Source organism: Biomphalaria glabrata, chromosome 6 (genome assembly GCF_947242115.1).
Source record: "Biomphalaria glabrata chromosome 6, xgBioGlab47.1, whole genome shotgun sequence".
Lineage (NCBI taxonomy): Eukaryota > Metazoa > Mollusca > Gastropoda > Planorbidae > Biomphalaria > Biomphalaria glabrata.
Window position 1 is genome coordinate 2,942,867 of NC_074716.1, and position 24,826 is coordinate 2,967,692.

General features: G+C 37.0%; 1 protein-coding gene across 3 annotated transcripts; it reads left to right on the forward strand.

Annotated features, from left to right (window-relative positions):
- LOC106061107 (protein SpAN-like) lies at positions 1-24,211 on the forward strand. Of its 3 annotated transcripts, none has more exons than XM_056033759.1 (9): positions 1-366; positions 1,510-1,958; positions 5,736-5,818; positions 6,504-6,645; positions 7,472-7,592; positions 8,247-8,367; positions 10,865-11,047; positions 17,638-17,761; positions 20,534-24,211. In XM_056033759.1, exons 2-9 carry the CDS (start codon positions 1,787-1,789, stop codon positions 21,316-21,318), a joined length of 1,731 nt encoding a protein of 576 aa, XP_055889734.1. In that variant the 5' UTR covers positions 1-366; positions 1,510-1,786; the 3' UTR covers positions 21,319-24,211. The 3 variants fall into 3 exon arrangements, with proteins under 3 accessions (XP_055889734.1, XP_055889735.1, XP_055889736.1); XM_056033760.1 differs by having other exon boundaries at positions 1-242; XM_056033761.1 differs by having other exon boundaries at positions 1-181.
- Positions 24,212-24,826: the final 615 nt, after the last annotated feature.

Sequence of the window (24,826 nt, forward strand, 5' to 3'; positions counted from 1 at the left end):
ACTTGACTTGAACAAGTCAACATACGAGTGGGGTTACGTTCTGCGAAAGTCTGGGACTGATGATATAGTTTACCCGTTAACGATCTTTTTTAAAAACTTTGTTTAGTTTGTGTGATAAGTTTCACGTCTCAGTTAAAAGTTGGACTGGCTTGAAAATAAGAACTTGTTGATTTGTTTGGTTGTGAGTTTTACTGGGTTTCTGTTTCATTAAATTTGGTGATACTTCACAGTTGGAAATAGATGTATTTATTCTAAATCTAGATCTAGATGTGTAGGGTTGTTGTTTGCTTGTGAAATTTAAAAAGTATTTATTTTGTATTTTACGTCTAATTGTAAGCCTGAGCTAAAAGGGTCCAGAGTTGTGAAGTATTTTTTTTATTTCTCATTGACTACGAGAGCTTTTTCTTTCTTTCTTTCTCTTTCTTTCTCTTTTTCTTTCTTTCTCTTTTTCTTTCTTTTTTTTAGTTTCTTTATCTCGTTCTTTCTATGTTTCTTTTTTAGTTTCTTTATCTCTTTCTTTATCTCTTTCATTCTTTCTCTCTTTCTTTTTTATCTCATCTCTTTCTTTCTTTATCACTTTCTTTCTTTCTCTCTTTCTTTCTTTTTTTCTTTCTCTCTTTCTTTCTCTTTTTATCACTTTCTTTCTTTATCTCTTTCTTTCTTTCTCTTTCTTCTTTATCTCTTTCTTTCTTTATCGCTTTCTTTCTTTCTCTTTCTTCTTATCTCTTTCTTTCTTTATCTCTTTCTTTCTTTCTTTCTTCTTATCTCTTTCTTTCTTTATCTCTTTCTTTCTTTATCACTTTCTTTCTCTCTTTCTTTCTTTTTTTCTTTCTCTCTTTCTTTCTTTCTCTCTTTCTTTCTCTTTTTATCACTTTCTTTCTTTATCTCTTTCTTTCTTTCTCTTTCTTCTTTATCTCTTTCTTTCTTTCTCTTTCTTCTTATCTCTTTCTTTCTTTATCTCTTTCTTTCTTTCTCTCTTTCTCTCTTTCTTTCATTCTTCTGATGATTCAGTCCTCTGTTCTTTCTCTTTCTTCTTTATCTCTTTCTTTCTCTCTTTCTTTCTTTCTCTTTCTTCTTTATCTCTTTCTTTCTTTATCTCTTTCTTTCTTTCTCTCTTTCTTTCTTTATCTCTTTCTTATTTTCTTTCATTCTTCTGATCTTTCTGTCCTCTGTTCTTTCTTTTCTTCTTTATTTCCTCTGTTCGTTTTTTTAGTGTGTTTTTTCTTCATTCTCTTTCTTACTTCTTTCTTGTGTTCACACTTTTTCACTTCTTCTGTTCTTTTTTTCTTTTCTTTCTTAACGTTTTGTTCTTCTTTTTTTTTCTTTCATTCATTCTCTCTTTTCTTTTTTTTTGTTCGTTCTTCTGTTCTTACTTTCTCTCATTGTGTACTTTCTTTTATTTCAAATGTTTTTTTTTTCTTTATTATTTTTTCTTTCTTCTTCTTTCTTTTCTTTAAAAAAAATACCCTCAACAATGTTTATCCGATAGGCCGACTATCTCATCCATAGGAGCATACTCTTAGTTCGGGGTCCTCAGGAATGAGTGTTTGAAGCAATATATTCAAATCACTCCTAATCAATCTTTTAAAACAGGATTTAATCTTTGGACACTAAGACAAGCGTTACAATCCGCCATTCCTCGTAACCTAAAATGTTAGCTGCTTTATTCCATCTTGATCTGAAACAAACCATTAAACTGATTTAATATTTCCATCTTCACTGTTGTCATTTAAAAAGTCGGAATACTAGACCTACTAAAGCATCTCTAGAGACTTTAGCACGGAAGATGATATTTAAATACCCAGTTTTCCTCGTTGCTATGGTAACACCAGTTTTTCAACAGGTCGCTGCAATTTTAGCAGCAAGGGAGCTAAACCTTGGTGGACTTTTTGCATCCTTTACTCTAGACATTGCCAGGGACGGTACATCTCAGCGTGATTTTACGGAAATAAATAAGGGTAAGTGATTTGCCACAGTTTGTATTGATCTTCAGAAAAATATCAACTCACTCTGTCTGTCTGTCAGTCTGTATGGTAAGTTGGCCCATGCACGTTATTTCTCCCACACCCAATCTCGGAACAAGCTGAAATTTTGCTCAATTATTTCCTTTACATGACAACACGAAAGAAAAAAAGTGTACATGTGGTGGTATAAGTTGAATCAGTCTCAAGACTCGAACCCATTTTTTTATGTTAGGCATTTAAAAAAACGCTAATGTAAACATTCACAGTTTACCCCCCCCCTTTTCCTTTTCCCATGACTGATCCAAACATGATAGTTACATGACTGATCCAAACATGATAATTACATGACTGATCCAAACATGATAGTTACATGACTGATCCAAACATGATAATTACATGACTGATCCAAACATGAAAATTACGTGACTGATCCAAACATGATAATTACATGACTGATTCAAACATGATAGTTACGTGACTGATCCAAACATGATAATTACATGACTGATTCAAACATGATAATTACGTGACTGATTCAAACATGATAATTACATGACTGATCCAAACATGATAATTACATGACTGATCCAAACATGATAATTACATGACTGATCCAAACATGATAATTACATGACTGATTCAAACATGATAATTACGTGACTACGCGATAATATTTCATATGAATCATACAAATTCTAAACCGACCATTAAAAGTGATTCCAATCAACGACTGATTCAAGTTGCTCTGTTTGATTTTCAAAGCTTCAGTAAATTTACATCATCAATTCGAAACCACACGGCATTTTTGTCTCGATTCTACTTTGCCATCGTGTGTCTGACAACGGCTTCGTAGTAAGTGCACGGGTATAAGGAGGGTTGTCAACCAAGTTGGTTACCGACTAAGGAGAAAAAAATCTCTGAAGCCAAACTTTTGCTGCCTTGAGTCTAAACTTAAAGTCTCTAATACGGGTAAGGCTTCAGGAGTGTTATGGAGAGTATGTGTGTGTGTTTCCAAGGTGACGACGTCAAAATGGAGCGTTACTTTTTTGGTGGTGTAGAATAATGAAACCATGATGTGGTCTGTCGGAATTTATGTTAGGAAGTCACGTGAGTGATTAAAAGATGTAAAGTAAAAAAGTGAGGTTCCCCTTTCAGACCTTGTGGTCTATAGGGCAGATGGTGCAATGGTCATCTGTTTCTGTGGCCTACAAATAACGTGGCCAGCACAACGACCAACATCCTTTACTTTCCCCGAACTATCGTCAGGTACCCATTAGAGCTGGGTGGACTCAGAGGAAGATCCCAAAATTAAATTAGTCTTCACCAGGATTCGAGCCCCCGAACCCCGGTTCGGAAGTCAAGCGCTTTACCGCTCAGCCATTGCGCCTCCTGAGTGATTATTGAAGAGAGGATTGGGGAGGGGGGGAGAGACGCAAGAGAGTAAAGACTTGTTTTTGAAGTGAGTTAAGATTATGTTTAGGCCTAAATATTAATCCCTCTTTGTTACTATTAGATCTATATTATATGCGATGTGGGCCCGTATTGTCAATGAAAATGGCTGCCTGGTCGTGCGGTTTGCGCGCTGGACTGTCATTTGGATTTATCGACGGTCGAGGGTTCAAACCCTGCCCGCTACCATCCCCCGTCGTCCTGCGGGAGGTTTGGACTAGGAAGTAAACTATCTTCAACTCTGAAGGAACATCCGGAGTGCGTCCGTTTAACATTTTAAAACAAACGTTTTGTTTGAAGAAAGACGTTTGTTCAACTCATTTAAACTTTTGTACATTTACATATAATACGTCTACTTTGGTTTAGTTGTACTAACTGTTTGGGGCTACGATCCAACGACCGACCATCAACACATATTATCAGAAGTGAAAGTGAAATACCAACAAGGAGTCAACCCTAAAGAATATCCTGAACCCTTATGCAACTTGCTAATGCAGCACACAGTACTAAGATCTGGCAGACTTTCCAACCCTACTGACCTCAAACTGTATCGTCTATTGCTGTTCCTCTGGTTCTAAACGGTATGCGGATGCGGGCATAAATACTGGAGTAGAAGCAGACCGAAGCCTATCATATTGTTACGAATCTCACTATCCAGGCTCGCTGCAAATGGCACCAAACGACACCACCAACTTAAAGAACTTGACAACTCTGGGCTTCAAAATAACGTAAAAGTTTAATGTCAATAAATAACAGCCAACACTGTACAATTGGCAGCACGTAACATAAGACTGTACAAATGTCTCTCCGCCGTATCAACTCTTGCACTGGTCTCTCTGTCTCGTCTCGGACTTGTACTGAGCCGTTGTAACGAACTGTAGATCGGGAAGTTGTGACTGACTGGTCTCTGATACCTTCGCTCTTTATATAGGGTCCCTGCTTGCCATCTAGAACCGGACAGAACGTCGCTCGATCATTCTGGGTGGTCAGATGACTACAATTCTCGTGACGCTCCTGAGCTGTGTTCACGACGCCGATCCTTCCCGAACCGTCATGTTGAAACTCGTCTCGGCTGACCGTCGTAACTTGTCACGCTCGACTGCTCGTCTAGCGCTGGCCTGGGGCGATTGGCGTTGGCTGACTACACACACACACACACCACCCCCATCTGTGCCACCACCAGGTTTATAACAATATAGACCAGTGTTTCCCAAACTGTAGTTAATTCTAATAATAATAATAATAATTTTATTTATAAAGCGCTGTTAACAAACAAAATGTAGGCTCAAGGCGCTGTAATAACATTACAAACACGACAGCTAAAATGACAATTAATCTAAAAAAGTTTTAAACAGATAGGTCTTAATGTTCTTCTTAAAAGTGATGTAGCATGTCTGTCTGAGATCAATGGGGAGTGAGTTCCAAACCTTTGGTCCGTGCACTGAAAAAGCCCGCAGACCGTAGGTTTTGAGGGAGAAACGTGGCACCACTAAAAGCCTTGAGTCCATTGAGCGCAGGGCTCTCTGGGGGACATATGGATTAATCCGTTCGCTAAGGTACAAGGGCATCTCATTGTTATATATACATTGACGACAAAGTGTTCCGCGTGGCCTAAATATGAATTCCGCGAACTACTGGAATAATTAACTAGTAGGATACCACGTGAATTTATCTCTCTAATAAAATAAGCAAAGTGTTCCTCTAAATACCCAGAACGTGCGGAGTGTTCCTCTAAATACTCAGAACGTGCGGAGTGTTCCTCTAAATACTCAGAACGTGCGGAGTGTTCCTCTAAATACTCAGAACGTGCGGAGTGTTCCGTTATTCTGTTTCAGTAATCATCTTCTTTTTTGAAGTAACGTCGGTGTTATATAAGATAAGAAAAAGATAAGATGAATAAGAACTAATCAATCAATTAATTCCCAATCAGTTTGAAGACTTCATATAAACTGACACATTGAAAGGAACTCCGCTTTATTTGGACCAGTAAGATCTGGTAAACATTTAAATTCTCGCTCGGCAGCGAGCGCGAAAAAAAAAAGAGCGATACTATCTCGTGGTAGATTAATTAAGAATAGTTCATTTTCAGGCATTGATGCACTGATCTATGTAGAATTAGCAATAACTCCTTTTTTTAGGGTGTGTGTGTGTGCTATAGATGGGGAAATGCGTATTTTCAGACGATAAACCGTACTCGCGTATTTTCGTGTCAATTTGCGTACAAAATACGCAAGATGCGTACTTGTAGTTAACTCTGTGATATAGAGATTGTCTATGGAGCATTGTTACAGCAATACAGAGTTTTTTGTTATTTTATAACAGGAATCTGTCCACCTTTGCTGTGCAAAACATTTGACGGATCTTCAGGTGTCAGTTCTACGAGAGGCAACCCTCTATTCTTTCAGGTACTGTCACAATGTTATTTAATTTATACAATCCCCGGTTTTTATTCTGTCACAATGTCATTCTGTCGCAATGGTATTATGTCACAATGGTATTCTGTCACAATGGTATTCTGTCAATGTTATTCTGTCACAACGTTATTTGTCACAATGTAATTCAGTCACAATGTTATCTTGTCACAATGTTTTTCTTTCACAATGTTTTTATTCACAATGTTTCTCTGTCACAATGCTATTATGTCAGTTTGTTATTCTGTCACAATATTATTCTGTCAATCTTATTCTGTCACATTGTTATTAATTCGATTTGTAATTATATCAGTTTGTTACTTTGTCACAATGTTATTCTGTCAACCTTATTATGTTACAATGTTTTTCTGTCACTATGTGTCTCGCTCAGATTTTTTTTCTGTCACAATGGTATTCTGTCACAATGGTATTCTGTCACAACGTTATTCTGTCACAATGTTATTATGTCACAACGATGTTCTTTCAATTTTTCTGTTACAATGTTTTTCCCGTCACAATGTTTTTCCGTCAATTTTTCTGTCACGTGTTACCCTACCAATCTTATTCTGTCACAATCCTATCTTTTGTCACAATCCTATTCTGTCACAAAAGTTTTAACTGTCCCGAGAAAAAAAACAAAAATGAGAACCACTGTCACATGAACTTGTTTTGTTCCCAGGGAGATATAGTCCTAGACAGGTCACTCACCAACGTCATCTTCCCTTCACGTCGCACCGCGAGATACAGACGTGCTCTAACGAGGGATCCCCACAGACTTTGGAAAGACGGTGTGGTCGTATATCAAATGGATCCAAACTTAAGTGAGTTCGCTGCTGCATTTCATTGGCTAAAAGTCTCAGGGTCCGGCTCAACATTATGTTAGCTAATCCATTTTTTTCTGAGGCGCCATGAGTTTAGGAATATTTTCCTCATGTAAACATTGACATAATCGTAACTAAATTGGGATATTAAATATACACGTTTTTGAAATGAAATATTGTCTTCAAGAAAATCTCAAACTATCTTATTTTATGAATTCCAGACGGTGCTACAAAGAAAGATGATTAGGCTACATCCCTGACCTATGAATGTCCTTTAGGCCAACGTAGAAATGTCGCATATTGGAATATTAGCATTAACATTAATATTGTGGCTAATAATAGAATATGCATCCTCTGTTTGGGACCCTCCGACCCCTCAACTCAAAAAAACATTAAGAAACTGGAACAGACACAAAATAGAGCAGTGAGATTCACAACAAACGAATATTCACGTTTGACTAGCGTAACACCTTTAGTAAAATCACTAAATTAAGAAAGCCTTCAGGACAGAAGACTCAAAAGTAAAATAGCAATTATAGATAAAACACTGAACCATAATCTTCAAATACAAACACTTCGCACATTGTGGGTATTTAGCGGAACACTTTTCTTATTTTTTTAGAGAGGTTAATTCACGTGGTGGTCAACTAGTTACTAATTCCATCAGTTCGTGGAACACCGATTCAGGCCTCGCGAATCACTAGGGACCCACGGAACAGTTTGGGAAACACTGAGCTATACAAAGTTTTGGTGCTGTGTGGCGCAAGTAACATAACGTTACATGACTGTACCATGTCGATCAAAGGTTCTAAATGCTCTTTTCCAGAGGCGAAGTCCAGAGAAGCATTAAAAGCTGCCATGAAGCACATCTCCAGCCACACTTGTGTCACCTTCAAGGAGAGGACATCATCTCACAAGGACTTCATTCGCTTTACAAGTGACCCCGGGTAATTTTTCATCTTAGTTCGGGCTTTACAAGTGACCCGGGTAATTTATCATCTTAGTTCGGGCTTTACAAGTGACCCGGGTAATTTATCAATTTAGCTCGCGTTTTACAAGAGACCTGGGTAATTTATCATCTTAGCTGGGGCTTTACAAGTGACCCGGGTAATTTATCATCTTAGTTAGGGCTTTACAAGTGACCCGGGTAATTTATCATCTTAGTTAGGGCTTTACAAGTGACCCGGGTAATTTATCATCTTAGTTAGGGCTTTACAAGTGACCCGGGTAATTTATCATTTTAGGGCTTTACAAGTGACCCGGGTAATTTATCATTTTAGTTAGGGCTTTACAAGTGACCCGGGTAATTTATCATTTTAGGGCTTTACAAGTGACCCGGGTAATTTATCATTTTAGGGCTTTACAAGTGACCCGGGTAATTTATCATTTTAGGGCTTTACAAGTGACCCGGGTAATTTATCATTTTAGGGCTTTACAAGTGACCCGGGTAATTTATCATTTTAGGGCTTTACAAGTGACCCGGGTAATTTATCATCTTAGCTCGGGCTTTACAAGTGACCCCGGGTAATTTATCAATTTAGCTCGGGCTTTACAAAATTATAAATGAACACATTATAATATGCGCCCTGTTTTGATCGTAGATGCTGGGCACATATAGGTCGAGTCGGTGGAGAACAGATGGTCAACATAGGTGAAGGCTGCGAGAACCTAGGTACAGCCTCCCACGAACTGTTACATGCGCTGGGGATATGGCACGAGCAGGTAAGACTGACTGTAAGAACAACACTTTTGGTGTGTGTGTTTGTGTCTAGTCTATATGTGCATATGTGCCTGTGTATTCGTGTGTGTGTGTAGCCTGTATGTGTATATGTGCCTATGTATTCGTGTGTGTGTGTGTGTAGCCTGTATGTGTATATGTGTCTGTGTATTCGTGTGTGTGTGTGTGTGTGTAGCCTGTATGTGTATATGTGTCTGTGTATTTGTGTGTGTGTAGCCTGTATGTGTATATGTGTCTGTGTATTCGTGTGTGTGTGTGTGTAGCCTGTATGTGTATATGTGTCTGTGTATTCGTGTGTGTGTGTGTAGCCTTTATGTGTCTGTGTATTCGTGTGTGTGTGTGTAGCCTGTATGTGTATATGTGTCTGTGTATTCGTGTGTGTGTGTAGCCTGTATGTGTATATGTATCTGTGTGTTCGTGTGTGTGTGTGTAGCCTGTATGTGTATATGTGTCTGTGTATTCGTGTGTGTGTGTAGCCTTTATGTGTATTCGTGTGTGTGTGTGTGTAGCCTGTATGTGTATATGTGTCTGTGTATTCGTGTGTGTGTGTAGCCTGTATGTGTATATGTGCCTATGTATTCATGTGTGTGTGTGTAGCCTGTATGTGTATATGTGTCTGTGTATTCGTGTGTGTGTGTGTGTGTGTAGCCTGTATGTGTATATGTGTCTGTGTATTCGTGTGTGTGTGTAGCCTTTATGTGTATTCGTGTGTGTGTGCGTGTAGCCTGTATGTGTATATGTGTCTGTGTATTCGTGTGTGTGTGTGTGTGTGTAGCCTGTATGTGTATATGTGTCTGTGTATTCGTGTGTGTGTGTAGCCTGTATGTGTATATGTGTCTGTGTATTCGTGTGTGTGTGTGTGTGTAGCCTGTATGTGTATATGTGTCTGTGTATTCGTGTGTGTGTGTAGCCTTTATGTGTATTCGTGTGTGTGTGTGTGTAGCCTGTATGTGTATATGTGTCTGTGTATTCGTGTGTGTGTGTAGCCTGTATGTGTATATGTGTCTGTGTATTCGTGTGTGTGTGTGTGTAGCCTGTATGTGTATATGTGTCTGTGTATTCGTGTGTGTGTGTGTAGCCTGTATGTGTATATGTGTCTGTGTATTCGTGTGTGTGTGTGTGTAGCCTGTATGTGTATATGTGTCTGTGTATTCGTGTATATGCGTGTAGCCTATATGTGTATATGTGCCTGTGTATTCGTGTGTGTGTAATGTTGTTCGTATTTGCATCTGTATTGAAATCGTACAGTAGTTACGCTGCGGTGGTCAATTGTAGTCAAACTGACTTTCCATTTGATTGGACCAATAAAATTATCTTATCTTATCTTATCTAATAAGCTCCGGATCTCGAAAAAAAAAAAATTTGAAAATATGTATTTCTTACGTTAGATTTCTCAGATGACAATGAAATAGAACGCTCCCTCTTGATGTGAATATTCACAGTTATAAATGTTACACAATTTTTCTAAAATCATAAAATATACAAAGACCCCAGGGACGTATGTTTAAAATAAGTCATATGAAAATCATAGGAAAATTCTGCGCATGGTCTGCTAAGTCTCGATCATATTATTATGATATATCTGTGGTTTCGATCTAAAAGCCTATCATTGGAATATTATAAAGTGTAGTAGGTCTATGCATTCATTTAACCAGGGTTCTTTCTCTGGAGGTGTTGATTATTATAAACGAATAATAACAAGACTCTGGATATAACTTATAAGACATGAAATCAGCTGTTTAATCTAACGCCATCTTGGTTGATAACAACAGTTACAAGGGATGTTACTCCCAAAAACCTATATAAAACACACATCAACAGGGGGGAAATCTATTTTTCTATATATCATTGAGTGAATGATTTCGTGTACATAAAAATAATGCACGTTCCACTCTAAGTCCATTTTAGTAAAGGGGGGGGGGCGAGGCTTGGTGGCTGAATGGTATAGCGCTTGGGTTCCCAATCTCAGTGAAGACTGGAATTTTGATTTCTAGGACGTCCCTGAGTTCACCCATGAAGCACGGTTGCTGAGTGGTAAAGCGATTGGTTTCCAAAACAAGAGTTCCTGAGTTCGAATCCTGGTGAATGTGATTTTTTAAATTTTGGCATCATTAGGCCGCCCCCTGAGTCCACACAACTCTAATAGGTACCTGACTTTAGTTGGGGAAAGTAATAGCGGATGATCACATGACACTCTCGTTAACCCCGTGGGACCCTAGAAATAGATGACCTTTACATCATCTGCCCTATAGAACGCAAGGTCTGAAAGGGATACTATTTATATAATTAAGTAATTTATTTGATGTCAAATAAAGGAAATAACTTCTACATTATTGAGACATATAGTTGTAAGTGCGGAGTTCTTGCCCTTAGATTAGCTTTTTTTTTTTTTTTTTTAAAGGATTTTATTTTCTTGTTTAGATCTTTAAGTAGTCTTGTTGTTGTTTTGTGTTTAATTTTATTCTCTGACTATATCTCCAGGCTCGACCAGACCGTGATAAGTACGTGCGGATTTTATATGAAAACATTGAGGAGAATTTTAAAGCACAGTTTGACATGGTCAGTGACTCCCTGGTCAGTTCACTCCAACACCCTTATGACTATCTGAGTGTCATGCACTATAGTCAGACGACTTTCACCAAGAACGGCTATCCTACAATCAAGGTACTGTGTTACACATCTGAGCCCTGTTTTACCTTTTTTTTTGAGCCCATACGAACTGAAAAATAACTCAACAAAGGATGCTTTGGCTGTGTGGTTTGCGATCTGGACTGTAGTCTCGATGGTCCAAGGTTCGAATCCTTCTCGCCGCTATCCCCTTCCATCGGTCACAGGCAAAATAGTTAACCCATTGTACCCTGTTGTACTTGGTTCATTTTATGAATACAGAGCGTGAAAGTGTAAAATGGTGGCCATGGGCATGGGTTAAGTATGACCGGAAGTAAGGTCGTATGAGAGATAGTTTAGTAAGTACTGTAGTCTTAGTAAGTACTGTAGGTTTAGTAAGTACTGTAGTCTTAGTAAGTACTGTAGGTTTAGTAAGTACTGTAGGTTTAGTAAGTACTGTAGTCTTAGTAAGTACTGTAGGTTTAGTAAGTACTGTAGGTTTAGTAAGTACTGTAGTCTTAGTAAGTACTGTAGGTTTAGTAAGTACTGTAGGTTTAGTAAGTACTGTAGTTTTAGTAAGTACTGTAGTTTTAGTAAGTACTGTAGTTTTAGTAAGTACTGTAGTCTTAGTAAGTACTGTAGTTTTAGTAAGTACTGTAGTTTTAGTAAGTACTGTAGTTTTAGTAAGTACTGTAGGTTTAGTAAGTACTGTAGTTTTAGTAAGTACTGTAGTTTTAGTAAGTACTGTAGTTTTAGTAAGTACTGTAGTTTTAGTAAGTACTGTAGTTTTAGTAAGTACTGTAGGTTTAGTAAGTACTGTAGTTTTAGTAAGTACTGTAGTTTTAGTAAGTACTGTAGTTTTAGCAAGTACTGTAGGTTTAGTAAGTACTGTAGTCTTAGCAAGTACTGTAGTTTTAGCAAGTACTGTAGTTTTAGTAAGTGAAGTAATCGTAGCAAGTACTGTAGTTTTAGTAAGTACTGTAGTTTTAGTAAGTACTGTAGTTTTAGCAAGTACTGTAGGTTTAGTAAGTACTGTAGTTTTAGTAAGTACTGTAGTTTTAGTAAGTACTGTAGGTTTAGTAAGTACTGTAGTTTTAGTAAGTACTGTAGTTTTAGTAAGTACTGTAGTTTTAGTAAGTACTGTAGTTTTAGCAAGTACTGTAGGTTTAGTAAGTACTGTAGTTTTAGTAAGTACTGTAGTTTTAGTAAGTACTGTAGGTTTAGTAAGTACTGTAGGTTTAGTAAGTACTGTAGTTTTAGTAAGTACTGTAGTTTTAGTAAGTACTGTAGTTTTAGTAAGTACTGTAGTTTTAGCAAGTACTGTAGTCTTAGCAAGTACTGTAGGTTTAGCAAGTACTGTAGACTTAGTAAGTACTGTAGGTTTAGTAAGTACTGTAGTTTTAGTAAGTACTGTAGTTTTAGTAAGTACTGTAGTTTTAGTAAGTACTGTAGGTTTAGTAAGTACTGTAGTTTTAGTAAGTACTGTAGTTTTAGTAAGTACTGTAGTTTTAGTAAGTACTGTAGTTTTAGTAAGTACTGTAGGTTTAGTAAGTACTGTAGTTTTAGTAAGTACTGTAGTTTTAGTAAGTACTGTAGTTTTAGTAAGTACTGTAGGTTTAGTAAGTACTGTAGGTTTAGTAAGTACTGTAGTTTTAGTAAGTACTGTAGTTTTAGTAAGTACTGTAGGTTTAGTAAGTACTGTAGTTTTAGTAAGTACTGTAGGTTTAGTAAGTACTGTAGTTTTAGTAAGTACTGTAGGTTTAGTAAGTACTGTAGTTTTAGTAAGTACTGTAGTTTTAGTAAGTACTGTAGTTTTAGTAAGTACTGTAGGTTTAGTAAGTACTGTAGGTTTAGTAAGTACTGTAGTTTTAGTAAGTACTGTAGTTTTAGTAAGTACTGTAGTTTTAGTAAGTACTGTAGTTTTAGTAAGTACTGTAGTTTTAGTAAGTACTGTAGGTTTAGTAAGTACTGTAGTTTTAGTAAGTACTGTAGTTTTAGTAAGTACTGTAGGTTTAGTAAGTACTGTAGTTTTAGTAAGTACTGTAGTTTTAGTAAGTAAAGTAGTCGTAGCAAGTACTTTAGTTTTAGTAAGTACTGTAGTTTTAGTAAGTACTGTAGGTTTAGTAAGTACTGTAGTTTTAGTAAGTACTGTAGTTTTAGTAAGTACTGTAGTTTTAGTAAGTACTGTAGTTTTAGTAAGTACTGTAGTTTTAGTAAGTAAAGTAGTCGTAGCAAGTACTTTAGTTTTAGTAAGTACTGTAGTTTTAGTAAGTACTGTAGTTTTAGTAAGTACTGTAGGTTTAGTAAGTACTGTAGTTTTAGTAAGTACTGTAGTTTTAGCAAGTACTGTAGTTTTAGTAAGTACTGTAGTTTTAGTAAGTACTGTAGTTTTAGTAAGTACTGTAGTTTTAGTAAGTACTGTAGTTTTAGTAAGTACTGTAGTTTTAGTAAGTAAAGTAGTCGTAGCAAGTACTTTAGTTTTAGTAAGTACTGTAGTTTTAGTAAGTACTGTAGTTTTAGTAAGTACTGTAGGTTTAGTAAGTACTGTAGTTTTAGTAAGTACTGTAGTTTTAGTAAGTACTGTAGTTTTAGTAAGTACTGTAGTTTTAGTAAGTAAAGTAGTCGTAGCAAGTACTTTAGTTTTAGTAAGTACTGTAGTTTTAGTAAGTACTGTAGGTTTAGTAAGTACTGTAGTTTTAGTAAGTACTGTAGGTTTAGTAAGTACTGTAGTTTTAGTAAGTACTGTAGTTTTAGTAAGTACTGTAGTTTTAGTAAGTACTGTAGTTTTAGTAAGTACTGTAGTTTTAGTAAGTAAAGTAGTCGTAGCAAGTACTTTAGTTTTAGTAAGTACTGTAGTTTTAGTAAGTACTGTAGTTTTAGTAAGTACTGTAGGTTTAGTAAGTACTGTAGTTTTAGTAAGTACTGTAGTTTTAGTAAGTACTGTAGTTTTAGCAAGTACTGTAGTTTTAGTAAGTACTGTAGTTTTAGCAAGTACTGTAGTTTTAGTAAGTACTGTAGTTTTAGTAAGTACTGTAGTTTTAGTAAGTACTTTAGTTTTAGTAAGTACTGTAGTTTTAGTAAGTAAAGTAGTCGTAGCAAGTACTTTAGTTTTAGTAAGTACTGTAGTTTTAGTAAGTACTGTAGTTTTAGTAAGTACTGTAGGTTTAGTAAGTACTGTAGTTTTAGTAAGTACTGTAGTTTTAGTAAGTACTGTAGTTTTAGCAAGTACTGTAGTTTTAGTAAGTACTGTAGTTTTAGCAAGTACTGTAGTTTTAGTAAGTACTGTAGTTTTAGTAAGTACTGTAGTTTTAGTAAGTACTGTAGGTTTAGTAAGTACTGTAGTCTTAGTAAGTACTGTAGTTTTAGTAAGTACTGTAGGTTTAGTAAGTACTGTAGTTTTAGTAAGTACTGTAGGTTTAGTAAGTACTGTAGTTTTAGTAAGTACTGTAGTTTTAGTAAGTACTGTAGTTTTAGCAAGTACTGTAGTCTTAGCAAGTACTGTAGGTTTAGTAAGTACTGTAGGTTTAGTAAGTACTGTAGGTTTAGTAAGTACTGTAGGTTTAGTAAGTACTGTAGTCTTAGCAAGTACTGTAGGTTTAGTAAGTACTGTAGTTTTAGTAAGTACTGTAGTTTTAGTAAGTACTGTAGTTTTAGCAAGTACTGTAGGTTTAGTAAGTACTGTAGTCTTAGCAAGTACTGTAGTTTTAGCAAGTACTGTAGTTTTAGTAAGTGAAGTAATCGTAGCAAGTACTGTAGTTTTAGTAAGTACTGTAGTTTTAGTAAGTACTGTAGTTTTAGCAAGTACTGTAGGTTTAGTAAGTACTGTAGTTTTAGTAAGTACTGTAGGTTTAGTAAGTACTGTAGTTTTAGCAAGTACTGTAGGTTTAGTAAGTACTGTAGTCTTAGCAAGTACTGTAGTTTTAGCAAGTACTGTAGTTTTAGTAAGTGAAGTAATCGTAGTAAGTACTGTAGTTTTAGTAAGTACTGTAGTTTTAGTAAGTACTGTAGGTTTAGTAAGTACTGTAGTCTTAGTAAGTACTGTAGGTTTAGTAAGTACTGTAGGTTTAGTAAGTACTGTAGTCTTAGTAAGTACTGTAGTTTTAGTAAGTACTGTAGTTTTAGTAAGTACTGTAGTTTTAGCAAGTACTGTAGTCTTAGCAAGTACTGTAGGTTTAGTAAGTACTGTAGTCTTAGTAAGTACTGTAGGTTTAGTAAGTACTGTAGGTTTAGTAAGTACTGTAGGTTTAGTAAGTACTGTAGTCTTAGCAAGTACTGTAGGTTTAGTAAGTACTGTAGTTTTAGTAAGTACTGTAGTTTTAGTAAGTACTGTAGTTTTAGCAAGTACTGTAGGTTTAGTAAGTACTGTAGTCTTAGCAAGTACTGTAGTTTTAGCAAGTACTGTAGTTTTAGTAAGTGAAGTAATCGTAGCAAGTACTGTAGTTTTAGTAAGTACTGTAGTTTTAGTAAGTACTGTAGTTTTAGCAAGTACTGTAGTTTTAGTAAGTACTGTAGTTTTAGTAAGTAAAGTAGTCGTAGCAAGTACTGTAGTTTTAGCAAGTACTGTAGTTTTAGTAAGTGAAGTAATCGTAGCAAGTACTGTAGTTTTAGTAAGTACTGTAGTTTTAGTAAGTAAAGTAGTCGTAGCAAGTACTGTAGTTTTAGTAAGTGAAGTAATCGTAGCAAGTACTGTAGTTTTAGTAAGTGAAGTAATCGTCGCAAGTACTGTAGTTTGAACAAGTACTGTATGTTTAGCAAGTACTGTACTTTTAGCAAGTTCTTTAGTTTTAGCTAGTACTGTAGTTTTAGAAAGTAGGCCTACTGTAGTTTTAGCAAGTAGGCCTACTGTAGTTTTAGCAAGTACTGTAGTTTTAGCAAGTGGACCTACTGTAGTTTTAGCAAGAACATAATTTAGCAAGTACTGTGGTTTTAGCAAGTTCTGTAGTTTAAGCAACTATTTTAATTTTAGCTAGTAGGCCTACTGTAGTTTTAGTAAGTGGGTCTACTGTAGTTTTAGCAAGAAATTTAGTTTTAACAAGTTCTGTAGTTTTAGCAAGTAAAGGTGTAAATTATTAAATTAAAACATTTTAACTGCGGCCTCCTGATTTTCCAGGAGCTCCTGGAAATATCCTGAAATTGCAAAATATACGAAAAAGTCATGAAAATCCCCTGACATTGTTAAAATTTTCTGAAAACGCAAATCTCCTTAAAAACAGACACAATTGTCATTCCGGGGTATCGTTCCGTATGGAAAACACCAATGCTATTCGTAGTATAAAAAAATACGGCTTTGTCAGCTTTCATTTAATAAAAATGTAATAAAAAGGCGAATAAAAATATGGTAAACTTTAATCAAAACAAGAAGTTCAAATACTTAATTTATTTACTTTAATAGGCTCTGGCCATAGACATAAATAAATATAGACTTGCAAAAGGAAGTAACTTCATGTAACTTGAAAACATGTACATCTATTGTTGTCGGATTTCCGAATTCTGAAAAGTTGCACGATCTTCAGTCTTAGAGATTAAAAAAAACATAAGTTAAAATATTGTAATATTTATATAGGTTATGGCTGAAATAGATATGAATACTTAACTTTTATACTGCTCATAAATGCTGTATAATAAAGTACACTAAATTGTAAGTCAAAAATTTTCGTTTCATAAAACTCTTTTATCGGCCAGTTTATATTTATTTATGTCTATGGTTCTGGCATATAAATATAGATCTAAATATACCTCGACCTCTTAAAAAAATTAAAAGCGATATTTTGCTAGTAAATCTAAAAGACAGATCTGAATGTTTATCGGCTTTTTGTTGGGAAACTACCATCTACTGTAGGTGGCTCGTAAAGTTAATTTGAACGTGATATTATACCAAGTAGATGGCTGCCTGGTCGTGCGGTTTGCGCGCTGGACTGTCGTTCAGATTTATCGATGGTCCAGGGTTCAAACCCTGCCCGCTCCCATCCCCCGTCGTCCTGCGGGAGGTTTGGACTAGGAAGTAATTATCTTCAACTCTGAAGGAACATCCGAAACATGTAAAACATTTTACAAACAAACATTTTACAAGTAAAGAATGAATAAAATGCAAAGACGAATTTATTTTCGAATACAAAATATTAATTTTCACTTATTATCCTTATCCCTACCCGGACTAGGCCCCGCGCAATCCGTTTCGCATAGGGCCCCGCAATCTGTAGGACCGGCCCTGAACAGTCGCTCGAGGCTCCACGTACTGCTAAGGCCGCCACTGCGTTTTGGGGGTAATAAATAACTCATTTAAATTAATAACTCCAAAACTTATAAGAGAGAAATACAAATTATGAATGTATTGCTGGCTTGCCGCGGATCTTTAATGGCCTCTTATCAGATCTAGATCTCTATCGCATTCATCATGTAGACATCATGGGAAGCGTGGTCGCTTGAACTTAGCTTGGCTTCGCTACCTATGGGTTCGAGGTTCGACACCCGACTCGGGCAGTGTTGTGTTTACTGAGCGCCTAAAGGCAGCACGGAAAGCCAACTCCTAGATACCCCCCTCTCCCCCCCCCCAACTGGTCCACAAATTAGATTGGACCAAAGCGCTCTGAGCATATACAACGCTATATAAAAGCAATAATAATAATAACAATGTTATTGGTTCACAGGTGATCGGCGTGGGGGAACGGTTTGGGTTCCCGATCGGACAAAGAACTGCACTCAGTTTGATTGACGTGTCCCAGTTGCGAGAGATGTACGGGTGCAATAAAAAGTCGGACGCAGCACGAAAAGGTCAGTGGAAATGAAACAAACAAACAAAAAAGAAAAAGTATAAACAATGATATATTGCATCAAGATTGATAATTTTAGCTAATGTTTATGAAACTTTTAGCAGTGGCTAACTTTTGAACAAACAAAATGTCATTTATATCCCTTGTTTAGGGAGGTGGTGGTTTTAGGGGGAGAGCTGCCATCTCCCCAAGCGTGGTCCGCAAGAGTCATAATAATAATAATAAGACTTGTCTTCGAGTCCGAAGATTAGTGAGGAGTGCAGTATTTCCCGTGGCTGCGCAGTCCCAGCTGTGACCTACATATTTTTGCCACATCCAGGGCAAGCATAACCATAGTCCGCAGATTTTCTTTTCGCCGTCTGCATTTGTCCTCGGCAGCAGATTTTCTTTTGGTCTCAAATGTGCCGCAAGAGTAAAATAAACTAAAAAAAATTAGATATATATAGATTATTAACACATTTTACTTTGTTTAACTGTTTTTGTTTTTATGGTGTTTTTTTTTTATACAAGAAAAAGTTCAGACGCTAGTAGTGAAGAGGCAGCAGAAATCTAGAAATGCTTTGCACAAAAGCTCTTTCTTCCCTAGTGCTATTAGAGCATGGAATGGGTTACCTGAGTCAGCCAGGAGAACCAGTGACTTAGAAGAATTTAAGTTATTGGTTAACATGCATGACTAGATGCAGGACGCGTAGGACGTAATCATCTTCTTTTTTTTTTTTGAAGTAACGTCTGTATTTTATAAGTAAGACGTTTTATGTTCCTTAAGACGTCTTGTGCTAAGTTAGTCGTCTTGTGTTAAGTAAGACGTCTTGTGTTTAGTTAGACGTCTTGTGTTAAGTTAGACATCTTGTGAACTTAAGACACCTTGTGTTAAGTTAGACGTTTTGTGTTAAGTAAGACGCCTTGTGTTAAGTAGAACATCTTGTGCTAAGTAAGACATCTTCTGTTAAGACGTCTTGTGGTAAGCTAGACGTCTTGTGCTAACTAAGACTTCTTGTGGGTAAAGTAAGTCGTCTTGTGTAAAGTAAAACATCTTGAGCTAGACGTGTTGCGCTAAATAAGACGTCTTGTGTTAAATAAGACGTCTCCTTGCTGGCCTTTATTTTTTGTCACATAACGATAAAGTCAGTCTGTAGAAATTCGACCGTTCTTTCCCAAGAAACTTGAAATTGTCTCCCTTGAAAGTTTTGCGTCAATAATGGTGCAGTCGCCTATTGAGAACAGTCTTACTTAGAAAAGAAGTCTCTAATTTTTTTTTAAATATTGGAATTAATGTCATTTTACTTGATATTCAAATATGATTTTTTTTTTAAATAAAATGAAAATAGATCTCTTTGTCAGTTGAAAAATAAATTTACCGGCTTCGCTCTTGTCGGCCATCTGTCTTCAATATAAGGGAGTCTCGCTCGCCTAGTGGGGCACGCTCCACAGTTTGAGAAGCGCAGCATTATGTGGTTGGATTATGGAATTAGATCCTTTAATTTTATTGCTTCAAAACTAGGTTACTCCTAAAATAGATTTGTTGAACAGACCTCAAAATAATTCAAATTTCCCCTCTCAGTCTTATAAGTTACAATTCATGGGCGTAGCTAGAAATTTTCCATCATTTGGGGGCCCGGGGGCTTGACCTCTTTGGGTTCCCTACATCTTGCGTAATATTTAATGTTTAATGTAAAAGAAACCCCACTCATTTGGGGTCCCCCCCTCAAGTGGGGGGCCCATTGGATTTTCAAATTCTGCCCCCTCCTTCCCACCCTAGGTACGCCACTGACTTACATACGTTACTTCATAAAAGATTTGGAGCCTATTATGTACCATATTTCCTGATATACTTATGCAGACGGTTTCAGATCGGAAGGATTGGAGAACTTTGGTTGCCCATAACTTCACATCACTCACACAGCGCTCGCCAATGATTAAATGGGGTAGTTCCGGATCACTTCTCAGTCACGTGGGTGTGGTGTTTACATTAATGACCTCATTGATTTCATTGTAATTTTAAAATGAAAATAGTCTATATCTACACATCTTTAAGTAATAAAAAGTATGTTACAATAATTCACCAATTTTTATGATTATTTAGTAGGTCTACTAGATCTAGGCTAGCACTAAATCTAGATTTACATCTTATCATAGGAAGATATTGCCATTATTGCCATGTTTAAGACCACAGTCACGTGACGTTTTATATAGTAGGTCAGAGATTCGGAACTACCTCATTGTGATGATGATGATGATGATGATGACAATTCTAATTTTTCTAGTTGTCAATGAACTTTTTTTGTTTCGCCACAGTTAGATCATTCAAAGCGCTATTGAACTTCTTCTTTTTAATTCGTTCAGTACGTCTATACCAAATTGATCAAATACAAACTGTTTGAAAGTATCGAAGTTTATATTATTTTTCCAGTGGTTTAAAAAAAACAACAAACAAAGCTATATCAACCTACACTGTCCGTCAGTCAGGTACAAATAGTGTACACGGTTATATATCCCACTTCCCATTCTCGGATTAAGTTGAAACTTTGAACAAATATTTATTGTTGATGACAACACATGACTCAACTAAACAATCAACTAATTTATTAGTGTTAATTAATCGATTGATTTTGATTTATATAGAAAAAGGGAGACAACTCTTGCAGTATCGTTAGATATGTCAGTAATTGTGCTGTTCTTTCCCTTATATGAACTAAATTAAAACAAAAATATTTTTAAAAAAATATTTGGCTTGCTTAACTTATCTGCATGTACATTTTACTCTTCAATACAGGAAAGTGTCTGAAACTTCAGCACGCAGATGGCCGTGATTACAGAGGTGACCTGGACTACACCCAAAGCGGATATACCTGTCAGAAATGGACGGATAGCTACCCCTACAACCACCCCTTTGTAGCCTACAGTAGACAATGGGCGGCGCGTAACGGGGCCCAGTCCCCTGACGGTCTGGGTGATCACAATAAGTGTCGCAATCCAGACAGACATCGAAAGAAGCGGCCTTGGTGCTACACGACGAAGTCCAGTGCGGAGTGGGGATACTGTGACGTCCACATCTGCAATAAAACATCTGAAAGGCCGCAGACTAAGCGTCCGACCATCTCACCGCACATTCCCAACACAAAGTCGCCGCCAGTCACAACAAAACGGCAAACCCCATCTCCTCCGAATCGTAAGACAACACCTCGCCCACAAGTCCGTACAACAAAGCGCCCTAATGTTACCCCTAAGCGTACAACGAAGCGCCCTAACGTTCCCGCTCCCGCTCGAACAACAAGGCGCCCGCACGCTACCCCAAAACCTAATTTGACAAAATCACCACCCATTGCAAAACCAACAGCCCCATTCAGGCCCGTAGGGCCCTTCGTCCACGTTAAGCTGAACTCTTCACATATCAAAACTCACATTGTGTCAGTCAGGCTTGCACCTCCTCAGAGCAGACGACAAACACACACCCATCGCATTGAACACCATTTACTGCACTTGAGACCACACCACTTTAGGGATGAAACTGGTCAGCACAGTGGCCACCATAAACGACCGCAGCAACCGAAGCAGTAAAGATGTATCACAATATTCTACCACTGGATAGACCGTAATATTCTACCACTGGATAGACCGTAATATTCTACCACTGGATAGACCGTAATATTCTACCACTGGATAGACCTTAATATTCTACAACTGTAGAGATCAAAATATTCTATCACTAGACAGGCTATAATGTTCTTCCCCTGGAAGACATGCAAACCATAATATTATATGTCTGAAAAGGATTACCAGAGGTCAAGCTAATGGACATGTCCTCCTTTTTTGGGCTTGTGAACAAGGGGCGGACTGGCTTTACGGGCATTTGGGAAAATGCCCGGTGGGCCGGTACCCAAATGGGCCGGTAAGGCCACCAAAATGCCTGATCGAAGTCACTATGGCACATATCAAGTTGTTAAAGGTTTTATAATATCCTTAGTATGTTATTGTTATTATTATTATAAAAGGCCCCCTGAGCGTCGTGTTTAAACAAAAAGGTTTTCACATAACCTTACAGTGTAAAACTCTTTTAATCGAACACATTTTCCGAAAATAAAATGTATAATGTAGACAGTGCTACTAGTAGGCTTCATCTTTTTAGGGCCTACATAATTGCTGATTTAAAAAGACGCTATATTGCTTATTAAGATTTATTAAGAGTTCACCGTATGCATGCATATCGATACATTATCAAACTTAACAATGATTTTTAAGGACCGATACACCTAGACATGGATGCCCATCACGTGATTGTGGGCCGAATTTTATAGAAATGACCGGGCCGATTTTGACACCCAGTTGTGAACTGCGTAAAAGCGGGCGCTGGCTTAAAAGGTGAAAAAGTAAGGGGCGTTTACTCATGTGTACTGCAACGATGTGTTATCCCCTCAATGCCCTCCGTGGTAAACACACGAACTCACTCATACTGATGTAAGCCTGATGTCATGTGTACAGTACTTTTAAAGTATAGCATATAGATGTAAACAATGTTTGGTTGTTGATCAGTATTGTTGACGGTCATAGACTTATAGCACCAAGCTGCTGGTAGACAATTAAATCGCTGTAGTCGATTTCTAACTTTAAAAAATGTAAAATAACTTGAAAAGCTTCTTTGTGAACAAAACAAAATTAAAGTTTAGACCAAATCTAACTTGAGATAAAATTTTAAACAAATCTTACTCTCAATAAAATCTGGCATCCTGGAGTCATAAAAAAAAGTCGTCTGGCGTATGCAAGGCAGCTTACGTTAGTGTCGATTATCTCACATCATTCTCACTGAATAGTCACCAACCAATCGCTAACTTCTTCTCTCCGTCACCATAGAAACACACGCACAGTGACCCGATTACTCAAAAGTAAAGTAGCAATTATACATAAAACACTGAACCATAATCTTCAAATACAAAAACAAAATTTAATAAAAATACTCTAAAAGACACAAAGATAAAGGCACATTCCTCGTCCCATATGCTAGGACAAATTCGTACAAACACTCCTTCTTCCCTAGTGCTATTAGAGCATGGAATGGGTTTGCCTGAGATAGCCAGGAAAAACAGTGACTTGGCAGAATTTAAGTCATTGGTTAATATGCATGACTAAATGCATGACGCGTAGGACGTAATCATCATCTTTTTTGAAGTAACGTCTGTATTATATAAGATAAGAAGATAATATAAGATACTTGATTTGTTAAAAAGTTTAGTTTTTTAATTAGAGATACAATTAGGTACTATTTTTTAGTGGGAGGAACGTTAGACATGCACTACGGTCTCCGCAATGAAGTAAGGAACTTTTATGCCAAGTTTTATCAAGATTGGTCAAACGGTTTTGATTTTTATTGGGGACATACATAGGCCTACATACAAATACATACATACTGTCGGTGCGTAGGTTATATTATTCAAGCACCAATTCGTGTTAGGTGCACACTTTTTGAACGCACCTTCTTTGTTGCATTGCTTTTTAGCTGATGGGAGTTTTTCAGTTATTATGCTGAGATAACGTTTGTAACGGATGCATGTGTTGTCAGATGTAGCTGAAGTATTTCTAAACGACTTAATTCGGCTAAGTGCGTGCGTACCTTGTATGATGTATTTTCAATCTGCGAGCTCTTCGTGCACACCGTCACAAATATAGATACGGTACTAAACAGGAACACAGACTCAATGACCAAGTTGACTCAAGGTGAACTTCAAACAAACGTTTATTACAGAATGGGCCACAGTCTAGTCTGTCACTATAGAACGATGTTATCCCATTGAGAATCTAGCGGTAACTGACTAATTCTAAGACTATCCTAATCTCTAACCCAAAGTCTATGTCGTCACTAATAAATGTACGTTCACTGTCGGTCTAACAAAGTGCGCAACCCAACTAACTAAACTAGCTATCTAACACGTTTCTTTGAGGCTTGTCTGTGTACCCCTGTTTAGGGTGAGTATCTAAAGCTTTATACTGCATTTCGCTGTTGTTACGCTGCGATATTAGATTAATCTTTTCAATTTGTCGTTCCTACATCTCTAGAGTCAGCAGTGGGCTAGTGTTGTACGGTTGTTGCGTTGAGGCCAAATACTTACAAATGCGTTGTTTGTTTGTTGTACATGTTTCGGATGTTCCTTCAGAGTTGAAGATAATTACTTCCTAGTCCAAACCTCCCGCAGGACGACGGGGGATGGGAGCGGGCAGGGTTTGAACCCGGGACCATCGATAAATCTGAACGACAGTCAGTCCAGCGTGCAAACCGCACGACCAGGCAGCCATCCCTACCAGGCAGCATTGTGTTGGTACTACGGGACAGCAAGGTGAAGAATGATTATATGATTAACATAACAGCTATATTATAATATTCGTTAAATTTAATTATATATTACTGTATCAGTTTGTCCATTGTAAATTACTTTCATCTCATTAAACATTATAGTGTTAACATTGAGTTGATTATTTATTTTATGTGAGGGTGCATATTGAATGTCAGGGGCCCGGGAAAACGAGCCAAGGCTTAACTCTTTCTCTCCTAACTGACGATACCAACGTTGATTCTACCAGAATGTGGTAAATAATTACGGAGAGAGAGGGTTAAAACGCAACCTTGACAAAACACGCCCTACTTTCTGCTTTATAGTATAGATGTACACAGCTTTCAACTTCTATGTTGGTGTGTGTGTGTGTGTAGACACAAGGGAGATAATTACAACGTAAAGAAGATTATAATTCACAAAATAAAATGCACACGTCAGTCTGTCACAGATTTATCGTTGTTGGTCTAGAATCTTGATGTATTACAAAGTTAATTACACTTCTGATCCAGACTAATTAATTCAATTACACTACGTATAAGGTTTTATTTTTTTAAAAGAAATTTTTATGTTTTTTTGTTAATTGCGCTGTCTTGTATTTATAATTATTGTACAGTGACTCATGTCTTATTGCTGCTTGATTTAATAGTGACATCCTAGAGATTGTGGAGGAATGCAGTATTTCCCGTGGCTAGGTAGCCCCAGCTGCGACCTACATATTTAGCCACATCAAGTGCAGGCGGTGG

Coding starts and splice junctions, on each gene's coding strand:
- LOC106061107 (XM_056033759.1), top strand. CDS start 1,787: ATGATATTTAAATACCCAGTTTTCCTCGTTGCTATGGTAACACCAGTT. Junction 6,646..7,471: donor TCAAATGGATCCAAACTTAA/GTGAGTTCGCTG, acceptor GCTCTTTTCCAG/AGGCGAAGTCCAGAGAAGCA. Junction 7,593..8,246: donor CGCTTTACAAGTGACCCCGG/GTAATTTTTCAT, acceptor TTTTGATCGTAG/ATGCTGGGCACATATAGGTC.